General features: G+C 42.5%; 1 protein-coding gene across 1 annotated transcript in view; it reads right to left on the reverse strand.

The window, feature by feature from the left end:
• Positions 1 to 19,927, reverse strand: part of LOC144792100 (putative cation-transporting ATPase 13A4) — a 307,439-nt gene that overhangs the window by 195,384 nt on the left and 92,128 nt on the right. The window contains exon 12 of the mRNA XM_078666970.1: positions 16,576 to 16,764. Coding sequence (XP_078523096.1) covers positions 16,576 to 16,764 — 189 coding nt within the window. The remainder of the gene's footprint in view (positions 1 to 16,575; positions 16,765 to 19,927) is intronic.

Below are 19,927 nucleotides of genomic sequence, written 5' to 3' on the forward strand. Positions count from 1 at the left end.
AGGAACTGCTTCTTCTAACAGACCCTTTCTAGTTTTTAACTGACGTAATCTCGAAAAGAGAGACATTGTAAACTTGAATCGGAACACAATACAATAGACGAGGAACAATAACAATTGGGAGAACAATTCAGGCATACCACGACATTGGAAATACATTGAACAACATCATAACATTACAGTTCGGACAGAAATATTACCTGGAATACTAAGAACAGAAACACAAGAATTTCTCGAGAACGGAACAGACTAGAGTTACTGGATGCACTGCTGAAACAGTACGGAACATACCGGTCCCATAAAGGGACGCATCAAGACCCGTATCCACCTAGGTGAACACTTCGTTTGTGGGCCTGGGTACCACCTACCCACGGACCAGAGTCAATTTAGATTGACCCTGTCTAGATACTACCCCAGCAATGGTACTCACCGGGCAGCAAGAACGGAAGGCCTCGGACTGGACTGGGCGGACGACGAACTTCGGACTTCAGTTACGGGTGGGCCTCCGGATACCTCGGACCTTGGACTCTTGGCTTGGGCTCTGGTCGGGACTCGCCGCGTTCCTCCACCGTCTCGTTTGGATGCTGGACCGCCTCCTCCGTCTCCTCCGTGGGCCTGAGGGATACTTGAAGCAGAAATATCTGCACGTGGCCGGTATGGTTCCGTCACGGCTGCAGAGGGTCAGGGGGTCGGCGTGGCTTCACCGACGCGTGGGGAAAGGGCAAGTCCCTGTTCGGGCGCCATTATGTGGTAAATAAATAAATAATACCCTATTTTTGACTAGGCATATATCATAACAGATAGCTCAATAAATAAGAGTCAAGATTCGAGGTAGTAGGAGTTTTTGCAGGTTTAATACAGCATAAGGACAGGAACAGGACAACCTGCACGGGAATAGAATGGCAGGGCCCGGCAGCTGCCGGGGCTGGGTCTGGGATGAGCGCGCTAACTTTTGATAACAATACACGAGCATATATACATAGCGCGAACACATAGCATTACATTGCAGTAGGCGTAGCAGTGGGTGGAGCAGAAGGCGTGACGCGTAGCAGTCGCGAAAGATAAGAGTAAAAGTAGGTGTAACTGGGCGTATACATAGACATGTGGTGCAGACGTAACAGAATATGTCATGAATGGGGCGGAAACATAGGAGGGGGCTACCTAAGGAGCCGGGACCTCTAACCTGATGGTGCGCGCAAACTGGCAATGACGTGTTACTAGGAGAAGCTGGGGGCTATGAACTCTGTGCTAGGAGCAGAGACTGAAGTCTGGAGGGTCGGAGCGACATGTACCTAAACCCTATCTGGTATCTAATGTTTAGGGAACATGTTGATATAAACTAAGAGTCAGGAGGGGAGAGGCTAACTGACTCTAAGTCTAGAGCATGCATTTATTCTACATGTAGTGCGTGATGAAGAATATTAAATGACCATTAAATACAGTATTCTCTAACATGGAGCCCTGAAGGCTAGACAATGACGGAAACTATTGATGCAGTTCAGTAGCTTAGGAATGCAGAGAAGGAGGACTGAACTGATAACTGGAACTATAACATACTTTTGGCAGACTCAGAGGCAGAGCCAAGCTGCACCGGGCACTGCGAGGCAGGAAGTAAGTGAAGGGTCGAGGATACAGGTGGGGGCTGTATCGCTCCTCAGCGAGGACTTCAGGAGACAGGAGCTGAATCTAGTGTCCGGGCCCTGTTGAGGCCTGGAAACGGGGACTTTATAATGGAATAACGTGCACACTGAGAAACGTGGCAACGTAGCTTTACATAGGCCTGATATTCGTAGTATTCACGAGGCCTGGAAATGGCAGATCAGAGGTGGACACAACTATAATTGCGTCATTAATCAGATATGAGGAGTACATATGCATATTGATCATGCACACATAACATATGATGGATGACACGTAGGGACACAGAACATGGCAAAATTTACTTTTCCACAATCCTCTTAGGCAACTCGAAACTCAGACAAATGCTAACCGTGGGACATCTATTGTTGGATATCGAGAAGACCCTCAAACCGTGACTGGGGGCTCAACTGGTAGATTGAGGAGGCCATCAGATGGTGGCCTCCTGAAGAGAACCTCAAGTGGTGTTGAGGGTTTAAATGGAATAATGAGAGCACTTCATGTAGTGAGTTACTGAAGAAGTTATCATGTGAGAATGGAGTACTAAATACAATTCTAGGTAGATCCTTTGGTGATGGTATATTGATTAAAACCACAGGTGGTTGCATACAGAAGAGCTCGTAAGACCCTCAGGTGAGGAGTGGAGGGGAACCATAGGCAACAGCATATTGAGAACCTCAGGTGATTGGGTATAGAGAAGACCATCAGGCAGGATAATATCAAGGACCCTGATGTAGTGGAATGTTGAGGAGTTCCTATGGAGTTGTACCAAGGAAGAGAACTTCAGATGAGGGAATGCAGAGGAGACCCACATCTGGGAGTAGCCTCAGAAAGTCATCAAATCTATTGAGGCTGAATAAAACCTGAGTTGGTCTTGTATCAAAGAAACCCAGAAGTAGTGAAATATTGGACATGAGCCTCATGACAGTTCATTTGTCTCCGCTGTGAGCCATCTCCTTTAGAGTCAAACAGTTAAAGTGCACTGAGTGTTCTATACTGGGATGTTTGATAATTCAGACATTGGAAACAGACATTCCACATCACTCCTAACCCTGTCTTTGTGCAAATGTCCTCCTGAATCATTATATTATATCACATGAGGTGGAGTGGAGTTTAAGCAGTTAGCCAAGTGTCAGCATGAGCCGTCACCTCCTGTCATGAGCAGCGTATCCAATGTGCCCAGTTAGAGTATCAGCATTTCTATTCAATTTAGTTTTAACCTAGGGCATGGTTATGTTGAATAACAGTATTTTAATAGAGGCTTTTAAACATTTGTATATTTCATGACACCGCATTAGAATACATTGAAAATATGATTATCACCATTACAACTGCATTTAATGCATTTACTAGCTGATAAAGGCCACTTGCATCCCCTGGATGTCATGGTTAATTGATATAACATCTACCTGCAGCTTCATGGTTAATCAGTGCTGATTTTACGAGTACAATCTTTATGACTGCCAATCTTTTTATGTGCGGATCCTCTGTCGCGAGTGCCCAGATTCCGTAGTCGTAAAGATGATACTGGTAAAATTCCTTTGTGAATTGCAGAAATTTGTGAACCTATACAAAAGTATACATTTGCCTTTGTAAATCAGTCCCAAATTTTTCTGGTATGCCTAAAATTACTTATTTGAGCAAATCAAAACACCAAAATACAAAAAGGACTCGGGATTGCAGGGATAGCATTACATTGGCTGCAGTGATATCAACAACCATAGACCACACTCACACAGATGAAGACAGAGACTCATTTTATTCCTAGAACACACAAACACAGCTATGATCATGTAACACACACATTGAAACACATATAAACATACATACACTTCAACCACTGAATACACCATAAAGGACACACATACCAGGTATGAATGCATGCATATACAAACCACACACACAAAACCATACCATGAACATAAATGTTTTGAACACCCACACAAACATTAACACACACTGCATAGACACACAAACATTCAACACACTTACAATCCCACAATACAAATACACCACTATTCCCATGCACACACACTTGCACATGCAAACGCTCACAAACATATAACGCACACACAGCATTGACTATACAGGACAGACAACAAATTGTTCACACATTCAATAGTGTACACACCAAGCACACACCCTACATATACAATGGGAACCACAAACTATACAGGTACACATGCAGATATACAACATACACCAAGCACACACTTGCACTTTACAGAGCATACACCATACACACAACATTGAAAGACACATACCCACAAACAACAAGCACTACACACACAGGATGAATGTACAAACACTTACATAGGTGTACATAACACACTCTCCAGGAACACTTACAGAACCATTTAATACCCACAAACACACTGACACTCCCTCACACACACACACACACACACACACACACACACACACATACACAACAAACACACAGCATCACCATTAGTAGAAATTAAACATGGAGACAAAAGCAGTCTCACTACACACTTTGCAATCCCACAGATACAAAAAAATTCCTGATTTATATATATATATATATATATTCTTTACCACACCAAACTTTTCCATTCAAAGAAGGCGCTGACTCCGTGAATCTTAGTTCAAAACGTTTATTCCATGTTCAGTTGCTGCTCAGACGCGTTTCGGCGGCTTGCTCCCGCCTTGCTCACTAACATCTGTATTGCTAAATCTTAGCCTCTTTATACATGTTAATTAAGTCATGTGATACATTTATCTGCCATTTGACTGGCTGTTACTATGTTAGACATGGACCCACCCTGTGAATTACCATAACTTAGTTAATGACTTGCACATTTCATTGTTGCATGTTAGTCTTTCTTCACTAGTTGTATTTAACATTTGAAAAAACAACCCTTTGTAAATTTATAAATTATATATTACAATAAATTAAAGTACACCTTCCCATTGCCACAATTTTTCAAAATAAACAATTTTAACCAAATAAACACAATTGATATTGCCCCTTAAAAGATGTCATTTTTCACGTTATACCTCCTAGTCTGAGTCTGTTTTTTATATATATTTTTACGTTTCTGCATACTCATCCCATGAGTCACTGCATGGGCCTATCCCATCCACCCATGTTAACCTTAGCCCACAATACGACATGTGTCGCTCTGTAATTGGATGCGCACATTCGCGCTCCTGACACAAAGGTTTCTCTGGTTTAGGAAGCCGGTGATTAGTCTTTTCACAACCTTACCGCTGAACCTTTCCATGACACGTATACTCGAGGTGAGTGTTTGATTTGTGTCATCGTGTCTGCTGGTATGAACGCTCGGACATGCGGCCTGTATACTCTCACTATTCATTGTTTATGGCCGTCCTAGCGAGTCACTCATTGTATTAAAGTATTACCAGACAAGTGCCTATAGCGATTTATCACCGTGATATTTCCTTAGGCCCCAATTATGAGACCGTGCGGAATACCTGTCCTAATCGGGAGGGGGGAGGATATTAGCTGGGATTTGACCGGAGTCGTGCTTATACAGACAAGGGGACATGTAAAACTATAGCGGCGGGAGGCTGTTGGGTGTGGTACCGTAGAATGTGTACCCTCATTGGCACTGTTAACATGTACAGTATAGAACGTGAGTGTATAATGCTTAGAGCATCAGATGGGTATGAGTGGTACTGGGGGAAGGGAAAGAAGGAAGAACAAATCGATTTACTAATTAAATATGGACACTTAAAGCCTCATCCGCGTTCAAACCTGACGGGATTTTTGAGTTTAGGAGAATACTGTACCTAGACTCCAGGCGGCGTAAAGCCAATTTGCGATTTCCGCCTCTGACATTCCTGGGTATGCTGTCAATGACAAAATACGTAAGGCCTGTTGCATTGCCACCATGGTTCTCGTGTATGTGTCTAGCTACTGGGTAAGCTGGATCTTCATTTGTAATTGCACGCAAGTGCTGCAGAATTCTTACGTGAGCAGGGTGGATAGTTGATCCCACATATCTTTTCCCACATTCACAGGTGAGCACGTATACTGCATACTCAGTTTTGCATGTGTAGGCTTCCCTAATTTTGTAAGGGAAACTTCTAAAAGGTACATCTACACTCGTCGTGTTTTTACCATGGTTGCAGGCTTTGCACTTGCTGCATTTTCTGAATCCTTTCTGTGCTTGGAACCAGTCCCTGGGTTTTTTGGATTTTACAGCAGGGGCATTACAGACTAATTCGCTACGCATTGACTTGGCTTTTCTGAATGATACTAAGGGTGTTTTGCCCACCATATGACCTATTGTAGGGTCATTACGGATAAGCGGCCAGTGCCTAGTTAAGATTTTGCGGAGATTAGCATGATACCGGTTGAATCCTGTTATCAACCTCGGTGGTTGCCTCTCTTGTTTGTCATGCACTTTCTCCGTTACCTTCGGGAACAACAATTCATTTCGGGTCTTTTTGTTACATTTAGCTTCTGCACTCTTGCACGTTTTGGATGTGTATCCCCTTTGCAGTAGTCTCGAAAACAGGTTCTGTTTGGCTTCCTTTAATCCCTCATTTGTGCTACAGTTACGTGTCATTCTCAGACATTCTGCATAGGGGATTGATTGTTTTAGTGGAGTTGGGTGAAAACTGTGGGCGTGCAAAATTGCATTACCTGCTGTTGGCTTACGGTAAGTACGGGTTTGAATTTTATCATTTTCAACATACAGTTCTAGGTCTAAAAACTGGATGCTATCTCTGCTACTGCTGCAGGTAAACTTCAAATTCAAAGCATTTTCATTTAAGCTTTCAGCAAATTCCATCGCACTCTCCACACTTCCCTCCCACAAAATGAAAATGTCATCAATAAATCTTTTGTATATGATCACATTGTTGGTCATAATTTCTGGGTGTAGTGCCCATAGTACCTGCTCCTCCCACCAGCCCATATGTAGATTCGCATAGCTGGGGGAGAAGCAAGTACCCATGGCCGATCCTTGAACCTGCTTGTAGTGTAATCTATCAAAAATGAATGTATTGTTCAGTCATTTCAAGTATCATTCTTGTATGTTCAAACAAATGTATTGGTCTTTTACCCAGATAGTACTTGATAGCGTTGAGGCCGTCGCTGTGTCTAATGCTGGTGTAGAGGGATTGCACATCCATAGTCATGAAGAGATACTGTTCTTTCCACTTGACATCATATACTTTTTGGAGGAAGTCCCCTGTATCCCTTATGTATGCAGGAAGTTTTTTAACCTCCGGTTGCAAAAAGTGATCCACAAAAATATTGGTGTTCTCAAACAAACTCCCAATCGCCGATATTATTGGTCTTCCAGGGGGTGTTTTGTCGTTTTTGTGTATCTTGGGAATAAGGTACAATTGCGCTGTCACAGGGTAATCGTTTTTTAGGAACTCAAACTCTTTTTTGCTTAGCAAGCCTTTTCCACGCCACTTGTACAGTTCGTGATGGTATTTCTCTTGTATACCTATCATGTTCGTTGGGGTTATCCTTGCGTAGCATTCGCGGTCTTGTAATTGGTTTTGAGCTTCTTTGTTATACATTTCCAAGGGCCACAGGACCACGTTGCCCCCTTTATCGGACCACCTTACTACAATGTCTGATCTTGCCTTAATTTTTGTAAGTACTTCACTGTATTTCCGTGTGTGGTCTTGATTTTGGAGATTTCGTTGTTTTGTGCTCAATATTGATAAGTCTTTCAGATCTTTGGTTACGCACTCTGAAAACAGGTCTAGTCCATCTTTGGGCATTGCTGGCATAAAGGTTGATTTCGGTTTGAAATCTGTTTCAATTTTTTGATAAATGTTTATGTCTGATCTCATGGCTGCCCCACTTGGTGTGACTGCATCATTCGTGTCCTCAGTTAGGTCTTCTAGGTCTATCATGACTTGTAAGGTTTCCATATGTGCCACACTCAGCATTCGATCTGTGTTAGTCGTTTCCGGCATTTCAGGACTTTTTTGATTAGAATTGGTGAAATATTTTTGTAGTTTCAGTTTGCGAATATATAAGAACAGGTCAATGCGTGTTTGCGCATAATCAAAGTTCGTGTTTCTGCAGAACGTTAGACCTAGCGATAAAATTTCCATTTCTTCTGGTGATAATGTCAAGTCTGATAGATTTATAACTGTGTTGTTGTTAGTTTTGTCTATCATCGGCGTCTGTTGCGTCTGTATGTTTGCTTGTTTGCTTTTTGTACTTGATTTCCCCCATCTCCTGTTTTTTCTCCTCCTGCTTTTTGTTGGCGTTTTTCGTTCGGTCGATTCCTTCCCCCTCCATCTTCTTGATTTGGCGGAATCCGTGGGCGCAATGTTCTGAGGCGCTGTGTACGTAAAAAAGCCAATTCCTGAGCCGGAGTTGGTGTCGGACCAGATCTTTCCGTGCTTTGATTACTCTCATCCGTCTCATATTCTGAGCTTAATTCATTTTCACTTTGCTCTGTTGGCACTGCTTGTCCCGCCGTTACCAATGGTTGCCGTCTGATTTGGTCGAATTTCCTTGCAAACGTGTAAATTCTACCGTTCAAGTAATCATTCCGATCCCTCTGGAATTTTATCGCTTTCCTTTCTTTAATTTCATTTTCATGTTTTTCCACTCTGATTTTTATTTCTGTCATTCGCTCTGCAATATAGTCGATGTTCTCTTTAGTATCTAGTTCTTTTAATATTTCCTCTATGCGATTGATCATTTTTTCTCTGTCACTTATTGCAAACTGGATGAGGATTCTCAACATATTTTCAGAGGATTTGGCACTATTGTCTGCCCACATTTCAAGCATTTTTGGATCCGGGTCCTCATAAGTAGGTGCAACCAAAACCCTTAATCCTCGTGGAACTCTTATTATATATATATACAGACGATCACCCACACAGACACACACACTCATCTGATTGAACCTTTTCAGATCCCTTTTCCACTTAGCTTACAGCATCTCCTCTAATTGAACCAGCAAAGGTGAATAATTATTTTGGGCCTATACATTAATTTGTTCATGTTTATCGAGCAGGTTTTCAAAGAAACATATGATTCAAAATTAATAGCTAATGATGCAGAATCCTGGGAGACTATTGGTGTACAAAAAGGCCAGTACGTACAAAGAGTTCAAGCAATGAAGCGTAGCTGCAATGCATAACCTGGAGAGGGCAGAACTGCACCATATCTACTAAGAAGTGGTGAAGAATTGCTCTTTCCTGCGCTGGTGCATTTTGGCAGCCAAGAGCCAATGCAGGCTTCCTTGCTCTATTGTTCAATGGTGTCTGCATTGTTGTCAGCATAGATTTTGTGCAGGAATGGACTCCTTTCTTCTCCAAATTATTACATTCCTTGTGTATATATATATATATTGGGTCTCCACTGGTTCTTTCAGAAGTTGGGAGCTGCGAGCTTTGGATGTTTAAAACGGCCTGCCCAGGTCGGTGAAAGAGCCGCCCGCGGTTGGAGCTCACGAGCGGTTGGAGTCAGAGCACACACCTATGCAGTAAGGTCTCTGCTCTCAGCGGGAGCGACGGCATCAAAGCGGAGCAGGGATCCCTTGACAATGCACCGAATTTGCAAGGACATTTTGGACCAGGTGAAAGCGCACCCACTGGGGTTTGAATTTTGGCACGAACTACATCTCCCAGAAGGCCCGAGGGCCACGCCCACTCGGGCAGGTAGAAGTCATAGGAGGTGCCTGTAAGCAGCTTTCCCCTCGCCATTCCAGTAAGCCACTAATGAAGAGATCAACTCTCGAAACGCGTTTGGCTGGGACTCATGGTGATATTTTTTCGTTTGTCAAGGGAGCCTCTGCAGGCAGGCCACCGCTTTCTAATAAATCTGCTGCCATCAAATTGGGTCTCCACTGGTTCTTTCAGAAGTTGGGAGCTGCGAGCTTTGGATATATATATATATATATATATACATATATATATATATATATATATATAGGTTTAGTCATTCATTGAGTAGGTTAAGTCTGCATTTTTTATTGTATCTGTTACCTAGCAGCATAGAATGTTACTCTCTTGTTAGCTCCAGTCTGCAGTTGGAGAGTGAATGCTGAACAAGGGATACACTCTGTTTGATCAGGAGCCCTGTATCTCTTATAAGAATAAAAGTTCACTTTTACCACTTAATGGATCTCTGCAGATTATTTACTGGATGCAACATAAATGCTATGCTTTAAGACATTTTCTTAGGTATGTGTTCCTTAGAATTTAGCATCATGCATAGAGAAATAAAAAGGAGGAGAACTGAAAACATTTCTTCTAGTTACACCTGCCTTACAGAGGCACATATTTTTGACACACAATCCTGTCTACAATTCTTTGTAGTCCGGGTGTTGCATCAAAACTTATGGGTGGCTTCATGGGAACACCCATACCCCACTAATGTAATGCCAACTTGATGCAAAATAATTCAAAGCACTACATTGCACTGCATTGCTTTACTCAGGTTACAATCAAACACAAATCATGAGTTGCGTTGAGTTGTACATCCCATCAGTAGACTTTGTATCAGGTCTGCATTAAAAATAGTAATCCAAACCTGATGCAAAGGCTTTAAAAATCAGAGCCTAAGTGTGCAGTATCTCATGTTAAGAAGAGGTTACCTATCACGTCTCCTACCATTAGCAAGAATTAGTTTTCAGCATGAGTACCCACCCCAAGGAAAGAATACCACATCCACGTGCTCAAGAGTGGCAGACATCCACAATAGCCTTTTGTAACTTTTAACAACCCTGCTAAGCCAAAGTTGTCAGCATCACCATCAGTGTGAAGAAGACCCTTGAATGAAAACACACAGATTTAATCTTAATTCACACCTATTTTTCAATGAGTCAGCATGTATATTTCAATGACTGTCATTGGCTGATGTGAGTATGCTGATTGGTGCACCATATCAGCAATGACCCTTGACTATAAGTATCCATTTCCTGTAAGCTACTTCCTGATGTCAGTGCAGCTCTAGCTCTTATGGTGGAGTTGCATAATGAGGTCAAATGGCAAAGGAAATTGTGTCATACTGCCCAAAGTGTTAAGGGTAGTTCTAAGGATGCATGGAAGCATGAAGGTTGAGTGTTATGTCATGCCATGTCATGTTATGTAATTTGTATAGCCTCCTATCACCTGTGAGTGTATCCTGCTACTTTTTCAGGTGTGAGGGTAGCCTCAAAGGAACTTACTTGAAGACACAGATCTTCAGCTTCTTGTGGAATCTAAGAAGAGAAAAGGAGGGGGGTTTAATGTGGTGTCCTTCCATACTTTAGGAGTGATGTATGAGAAGGCTCCACTGTTAAATGGATTCATTTTTGTCTACATTCCAGTTTTCCCTTCTTAACTTAGCATCTTGAGATAGTGGTTTCAACATGTTATTTCACTAGCACAACAAAATGCCAAGCATGCATTTACTATGGTTAGGCATTGTTCTGAAACCTGCTCTGATAGTTTCGGGTACACATGCTAGAACGCAACACTCTTTCTTTATTTTCTGTTCGTAGACGATGGCTCTTTAACTCAGACTAAGAAAATATGTTTTTCTTTGCCTCTGGCAGAATGAGATAAGGCTGGTGTTCTACCATTTAAACAGTGTCCATTTTGAATTCAGTGAGAGGCACTTCACACCAGAGTTATCATGAAAACTGCTGAGAGTTGTGAAGGAGAGGCTTCTCCGCAGATCCTGCCATTATCCTATGAAGAAAGATAGATTCCTAGGCCAATGTGTGTAAGTTTGCTCACAGATGAAGTGCATTCATTAATGCACTGAGGTTGAATTCATGAGACATTATACCAGGGTTAGATCATTCCAACTGGTTCTGGCAGAAGGGTACACCCATCATGCTCTCTAGTGTTAGGGCACTAGTTATAGATGGGTGTAATATTAGGCCTAATCAACATGGTTGAATTGGCTCTATATTTCACCATTCTAATAATGCGAATAACAATGATTTGTCTTGTCTGTCTAATTATCACACTTCATATTTTACTTAGAAGGATTAGATCTTTTCAATAAAAATTTGAAAATATATTATTGTCTCTTCTCTTTGTGGAACCTTGGACATGCAAAAGTGAGAAAAAAAAGGGTTATATCTTTTTTTTACATGTTACTTGGGAATAGGAGGGGTCATGTTAGAGATTGAAGACAGCATCTATAACTTTGGAGGATTAGATGTGTTACTGTGAGATAGCCTAACCAACATTTACTGATGATCTAAGAAGACCCGGGGCCCGATTCACAGAACTAACTTAAGACAAAATCCTAAACTTACTACTTTTGGTATTCACAGAAGTTAGGATTTTGTCTTAAGACAGACTTAAGACAGACTTAAGACAGACTTAAGACAGACTTAAGTTAGGATTCTGTCTTAAGTCTATCTTAAGTCTGTCTTAAGTCTGTCTTAAGACAAAATCCTAACTTCTGTGAATACCAAAAGTAGTAAGTTTAGGATTTTGTCTTAAGTTAGTTCTGTGAATCGGGCCCTCTGTCTCTATATTTTGTTGATGCACTCCACAGTCATATTCAATTTGCAGGACCAATGTAACACAACCCCCTGACCTGCTTTTGTGTACGCCTAAGACATTTGCTAGTGAAAGTATAGCGGAGTGGATGTGTCTTAGGGGTTGATGGAAATGTACGCTGCTCTTCAGTTATGTAAAAATATGTTTCGGTATTGATCAATGATTACAATAAATATAAAAACAAGTTAAAAATTCAGACGGATTGGGATCTTTTCGACAATGGATAATCAGTAATGTTTTCCTTCTTAAGTTCTTAAGTATTAAGCCCAACTTCACTAAAGGGCTTCTTGTAACTCCTCCAGGATTAGCCACTTTAGAGTGTTGGCATTAGCCTTACTACAAGTACAGAAGAGGGCCCCTGAGAGAACCAATTTAGCCTTGCAATTGACATAATTTAAATATGGAGAACTACTAGTGAGTAAGTTTAGTTTGAGATGAAGTTTACTGTGTGGTATTGATGATTGAAGTTTGAACAGAGATCTAATATTCTGCATGTAGATTGTGCTAATTTTTGTTATTATCCTATTTGAAAATACATGTGATGCATGAAAAAGTGAAGGAATCAGTTTTACATTTAGAGCCTTGGTGTTGGGTCCTGTGGCTGTTCCTCCATACATCCTGGGAAATGTTTTGACGGCTTTGGTAAATACCCTGGCTTTTATTTCTTTAACCTCTTCCATGCGTCGGGCGGCCCCAGGTGGGCGTGTGCGGAGGACGGCCGCGGGCCGTCCGTTCCACGCATGCGTCAAATTCCTCACCACCACTGGGGAATTCTGGCCGCAGCGAAGCAGTTAATTGATATTCTGAGCCCAGGATAGTTTCTCATTAATGACAATACCTATATACTTGCATGTGCTGCCTTTATTGATCACCACATTCCCAATGTTCCATGAGGTTTGTTTCCAGGTTTTTCTAAAATACAATACTTTAATTTTAGAATAATTTCCATAAGGCTGCTCACCAGGATGGATTTCTGTACTTTTGATAATTAATACTGAGTCCTTTAGCGGTCATTGAGAGCAAGTCGTTAAATTTGTTAGTGTAGCTTGATAGGTGGCCTGGGATCTCTGGCTGGTTCTAGTGGAGGGTGAAAACCCAATCTACTCTTATGTTGTTCCAGCATTGGTGAGTTGGGGCTGTCAAAGTAGTTCTTCTCTGGTGAGGGCTATTGATTGTGAGGCTGACAATGGCATGGTCTGTCCAGGTGATGGATCTGGGTGTGTTGATCATGATGTTGTTAAATGAAGTAAAGCCAACAGGCCCATTTGTGTCTGGTGGCATGACTGGGCACTGCATTCTGTTGGGTGAGTCTAAGGTTTTTGAGGTTTTCGAGTAGTGTGACTTAACCCTGGGCGTAGGAGTACGCTACGCTCACGGAGCATGCGTAGTTTGTGCAACTAGGCGCTAGCAGAATTGCACATAGCACAGTGCAAACCCGTGTAACAGGCATTTTTTGCTTGCCTGCGGTCCTCAATGTCAAGTTGGCGACCGCGAGCGAGCAAGCTAACATCCCGGCGAGACTTTTTTCTCATTCACGATCAGCAACATCAAGTTGCTGCTCGCAAGCGTGGAAAATAAACTTCCCAGCGAGATTCTAAATGTGGAGATGTCAGGTTTCTCATTGCGAGTGGTCTTGAATGCTCACGACCGCTCCGATGAGAAACTACCAGTCCGCGTTGAAAAAGTTGCTGCTTGAGTACAAATCTACTTGAGCGCCACTGTTTAAGATGCGGTTTGCACTGATTGCACAGTGCAGACAAGCATCCGGCACTGTGCAATCAGTGCAAACAGCATTTTTGCACAGCGCACTACGGAGTTTGCGTAGCTAAGCGTAGCTTACGTAGTGCAAAGTGCACTTCGCGTAGACACAGATAGCGCTACTTCGCGTACTACGCCAGGGTTAGTGCAACTGAGTTGGAGTCAGTCCAGTCTTCTCGGTGAAAGTTGAGGTCTCCTAGAAAAATGGACGCCCTGGAGTGGAGTGATTTATTTATTTATTTATTTTTGATATTTGTAAAGCGCATCATTTACCCTTGGGCGTCTTGGCGCTGATAAAAACCATTTATCTGTGACGGTCAACATAAGGAAGGGATGATCATTGGGCAAACAGCCAGGTCTTTAAAAGTTTGCGGAACTGGAGAAGAGAGGGGCTATCCCTGATGTTTGGGGGAAGCGTGTTCCAGAGCCTTGGGGCGGCCACCAAAAAGCGCCGGTCGCCCCAGGTGACGGTTTTAGTGCGAGGAATGACCAGTTGATTGAGGGTGGCTGATCGTAGAGCTCTGTTAGGTTTGTATTGTTGATGAAGTGATGAAGTCCATTATATTGCTGGTTAAGTTAGAGCAGGGTCTTGGGGGACGGCAGACCAGGGTTCCACCCAGGGTAAAGTTGGATGTAATTTGCAATTTGAAGTTGAAGCTTTCGATGAAGTCAGTTCCAGTTTCAATCAAGTTGGTGCATCTAATGATGTTCTTTAAGATGATGGTGATTCCTTCCTCAGGTCAGTGTTGGCTGTCTTGTCTGATAATCTTGGGCTTTATTCATAAAATTAATCTGAGACAAAAATCCTAACTTTATGACTTTTGGAATTCACAAACAGCATTTATTAGTAGTAAAGTTAGGATTCCTAACTTTATTACTACTAAACTGAAAAAAATAGTAACTTTACAACTTTCGGTATTCACAAAAGACATTTAGTAGAAGTAAAGTTAGAATTTTGTCTCAGATTAGTTTTGTGAATCGGGCCCAGAGTATCCAGCAGGGGTGGTTGTGGTGATGTCTGGTGTTGAGGTTGTGGTTGTGGTCAGCAGGAGGTCTGATGCAGCATCAGCCATCAAGTACCAGATCTCCATGGTGTGTTCATTGAGTGAGCTTGTGTTGAGAAGCAAGCATGAAAACAAGGAGTGCTGTGCAGGTAGGTTTTGGTTCAATGGTGTTTGAGTGAGTGGAGTGTCTGTTGCTGTTTGTGTGGTCGTAGTGGTGTTGGAAGAAGTGGGTGTGATGGTGCAAGCGAAGGCTCCTTCAGTGTTGTGCGGAGCAGCAGCACAGTGGCAAGTGTCGGCATTGATTGAGGTCTTGGAGTAATGCAGCGGGGTAATGGTTGGTCTGGGCAAGGCAATGTGGGGTGGGTGGGGTCTGGGAAACCATGAGCAGTGGGAAGATAACTCACGGACCGCAGGAGGAGGTCTGCCTGGAGTGACCACAGAAAAGATAGGCAGATAAGTGCTGCTGCCAAGTACTGAAGTATCACAGATGATAATGGTGAATCCCGGAATAGACCCAAACATAGGACCCTCAGATGATGGCAGCAGTTCGCAAGAGGAGGTCTTGTTTAGCATGGCCAATATGTTTCTCTTCTCTCTGATTGTTGGACTACACACCTGTAGGCTCTTTTTCCCCCCAAAAATGGAAGAGATTCAGGAGTTCCCCAAAATCCAAACAACAACAACTGCATCTATTCAAGATAATAGCTTTGTGAAAAATGTGTAGAAAACAGGGAAAACATTGTGTAATATTATGGATCTCAAACTGGAACAAATGAAGAACTTTCCAATTGCCTTCCCTAAGATGTCGACCGGTACAGCGGGCGTCAGATATCTAGTGATCCCTAGGAGCCCAAGATGGCTGATCTGACCAGGCTTATTGAAATCAACAGTGCACTGGTAGTGTTCTGCAAACCATCTATGGAGAGGGAGACCTAACTGATAATTAAGTACTTTTTACAACTAGCTGCAAAAGACAGATATGGACCTATGTGGGCTCAAGTATGCAGTCTTTGGTCTTGAGTAAAAACCCTACAAGCACTTTAATGCTATATGAAAGTACATGGAGAAGCACATAGAGGATCTTGGTGGAGAGCTAATTTTCGAGCTGGGTATGGTAGAAGATATTAGAAACTTAAAGGAAGAGGAGGAGGGAGTTGAAAGCAACACAAAGGAGCAATAACAGAGGGTATAGGGAAATGGGAGGGACTGTGGAGACATGCATTCTATTAGAGTGCATGTTAAAAAGTGCAAAAAGAGTACCAACAGGAGTCTGCTGTTATTAAAAGGACACTGGACGCAGGTAGGACGCTCTACTTGATCCAAGCTCCAAAGCAAGTGTTTTGCAAAAACATTAACAAGTCATGAAGAGAAACAGAAAAATGTGGTAAAGCAAAAGCGCAAAAGAGCAAACAGTGGCAAAGTCACAACAGAACAGTGGCACAAGAAAGAAAGTGAGAGCAGTGTGAAAGGAGTGAGAGAGAGAGCGTGAGAGATGGAGCGTGAGAGAGAGAGATTTGGTAACATAGAGAGAAAGGATGGAGTCAGGAGCCTTGAGGAACTGGAGCAGTGGCCACAAGGTCATTAACTACGGCCACAGGTACGTCCCGGGGGCTAGGGCTATTGCCTGCTTAATCAGGCACAGAGAATATTAAACCATGTGAGTAGATGAACACAAACCATGATGAAAAGAACTACATACCTTGTCAAAGCAGACGAGATTGAACCAGCCCAAAAGGCTTATCTTCTTAGGGCTGATGCAGAAAATTCCACTCTTTTTCAGCCTCTTCTGGGCATACATGATTCCCACTGCCAGACCGGCTGGGAGGGCAGGAGGAACCATACCGGTCACTATAAAAAGTCCATGTACCACTATGTCCCCCACAGATACCTAGGGAAAAGAGCATTCATTTCAGACACTGCGACTACCGCAAATAACTTTCAAACACCTTCATATGATGTAAACATCAGACCTAAGCTCAGCTATACAGAATTATACTATCTGCAATGAAATGTGTGTATGAGATTAGAAATAAAACAGAACAGCAGAAAATGGAAACAGACATTCTATTTACATTGTTTTACAGGAAAATGACAGCTAAAGACTTGGCTGTTCTCCAATACTTTTGAGGGGAAAGTGTAAGACCTTCGTGCTACAGCAGTATCTCATCTAATTGAGCCTTAGCGCGGGGGGACACCGTTTGGTGTAACCAAGCGGTCTACAAATGAAATAATTAAAATAGAAATAAATAAATCTTTAAAAATGTTCATAATTGAAGTGTCACTGGGGGTGGGTGAAGGTGAATAATCCTGACCCTTCATTGTTTTGAAACTAGGAGAGCTTCTCAAGCTACAAAGCCTGTAAACTGAGTAGTATTTTATAAGGGTCCCTGTGCTACAGCAAGCATGTAGGGCTATGGGTGTGTTGGACATGGCCCTCTCTGCAGGCTCACCCCGAAACTTGTTGCCTTTTACTGATGCTTACCCCTCCCACCGGATAACATTGGGGATTCTTTATTTCATTTAATAAGCTGTACTTTCCACATTGGGAGAAAGTAGCTACATGAAGTTATATATCTTTTGAATTGAAGAGAAATGCCCCATTTAATGGAAAATTCACATTTGTTAGTATAATTTTAAAGTTGAAAAAGACAACAATTGGGGGTTGGGCCCCTGTCTACAACCAAAATGGGCCTCTATCTACAAGCAAATAAACTGAATATAATAGGTGGTTGTGTTTCTTTTTGTTTTTTAATTTTTTTTTCACAAGATGATTCTACTTAATAAACATGACCAGTAAATCAATTTTGACATATTACAGTTGGCAGAAAGTTGGCATTGGTCTGCCCTTCGCGCTTTTGTTCCTATAGCATGACCTGGATCACATGACTGTATGTAACTGACAGTTTGCCTTTATGAATTCCCACCAGAGAGTCACACATAGGGGGGAGTAGGTGTGCCTCAATGAGCCAACTGCTGGCAGGATGGGTGGTTGCGGAGCTGAGCATAGCTACACCTGCAAAAGAATAACATATGTTCTGTCTTCACATAAAGGGTCTCACACCTCACACCGTCATTGCATTTAGCTGGGAGCCAGGATTGGGGAGTCATTCCATTCCATGCTTTTCAAAGTCACTGTATAGAAGCTTCTCCTACCATCCAGAAGGAGGACACCATGCTATAAAAAGGGGACCTCAAGACACCATCTCTTCAGTACACTTCTGGTTCTATGGATACTCTTCCGGGAAGAAGGCCTGCTGTGCTGCTGGAAGGACTGCCACTCGCTGGTCTGCTGCCCTGAAGGGCTGCTGCCCTTCTGGATTGCAACCCTGTTGTACTGCTGCTCTACTACCTTCTGCCCGGGTACATGGGCTGGATCTTCATCTGTCGCAGGACCTCCAGAGTGACTCACAAGGGCTAGTTTGCTGGCCTCCTGTTAAGAGCCAAAGGGACACAAAAGGTTTCCTCTATCTTGAGCCCACATCTGAACACAGTCTTTGTGAGTCTTGACCCCCTCCCCCAAGTGGTGCCCCTCCAGACGAAGACCCTTGAGGGGTGCAAAAGGTGCCAGGATGGCCAAAATCTAAAGCTCAGGACGAACACATTTTGGCCCAAAAGTGCTCAAAGAACCAAAAGGAGACAGGGAGAAACCTGCTCGCCTATCCACACAAGATGTATCACTGGTTGGATTGTATTTGCTGCTTCTCCTGCTACATTCTTCTCCACAGTGGCAAATCCCTTTTTAGCAGTCCTTCAGCCAAGGAGTATCCAGCCTTGTGTTAACTGTCTTCAGCTACCGCCCTCTGCCTCATCTAGCTGAAGATTTTTTACTTCCATTTCACAGACAAAGTCCAAACTTAGAACTCTTCACTGTGGCTTCATCCCAAGGGCTATCCAACACCAATACTCCCTTCACGGACACCTCCTGCAGCCTTGCCTCACTGAACTTAACTTCTCAGACTCTTTTACTCACTATTTTCTCTAAATCTGAAGGTAAGTGCTGACCGGGCCCAATCCACTTCATGTATCCGAACCATGCTCCATTGCTTTCGCCCATATTTTTCGACTCGGGCCCGGTCTCATGCAACTGGATGTCCGTGGTTGGTGCTTTGATCTTTTAAGCACTAGTTTTTACTAAAAACTTTTAAAATTCATAACTCTACTTCTACTGATAGGATTTCTGTTGTTTTGGTGTCAGATAATGTATATAAATGCATCCTATTTTTCTCAAATTGGTTAGGGATTTTGCTTGTGTTGTGTTTCCACTTTTAAACAGCCACAACAAGCATTTGGAGCTCACATTTAGGTGGCGGTCTGTTTATTTTATTTTCCTAGCATATTATTGCAATTAAATATTTGAAAACACATTTACCCATTACAATACTATGATGAAACGAGACCTAATTGCTTTGCCAATGCTAGGTTTCACAGTAATTGAAACCTTAAAGTGTGGGAGTCTTTTCTTGCTCTTGACACTCCCAAGCAGCTCCTTCTAGTCCAACAGAACACCATTCATAAAGAAGATGGGATAGGACACCTTAGACCAGTTTTGAAGTGTCAGGTCCCTCGATACTGTGTCCGACTTCTCCAGGGATGAGTATTTTGAAGGAATGAGTATTTTGAAGGAAAGTTGGGGGTCTCTATCCATTGGAATCTGAAGTTACCTAAAATTATCCTCAGTTGAAGATAACCTGCATAGGTCTTTCCAATAATTGAATTACGCTAGCGTAATTCGCTAATTGTGTGGATTTTTTGTGAAATTTGGAACATGAAGTTCTCCAAACTTACACCACGACTCCACATTTTATAGCTACATGCCAATCTCTGTAAAACTTTACAGTGACAAAGAATTTTGTTGTAAAGGTTTACCCAGACACACTGGAACAATGAAAAGCGAGCAGCTGTTGATCGCAATGCTTTTGTTCCAATGCACTCATGTGCCAAAAATTGTTATGAGGATCCATTTTGCACTTTCATGTTGCTGCCATTTTAATTAATCATGCAAAAGTAAATTTAGTAAATTCTGCACCACCTACTTCTGCACCTCAGCACAT

The sequence above is a fragment of the Lissotriton helveticus genome, chromosome 11 (genome assembly GCF_964261635.1).
Source record: "Lissotriton helveticus chromosome 11, aLisHel1.1, whole genome shotgun sequence".
Classification (NCBI taxonomy): domain Eukaryota; kingdom Metazoa; phylum Chordata; class Amphibia; order Caudata; family Salamandridae; genus Lissotriton; species Lissotriton helveticus.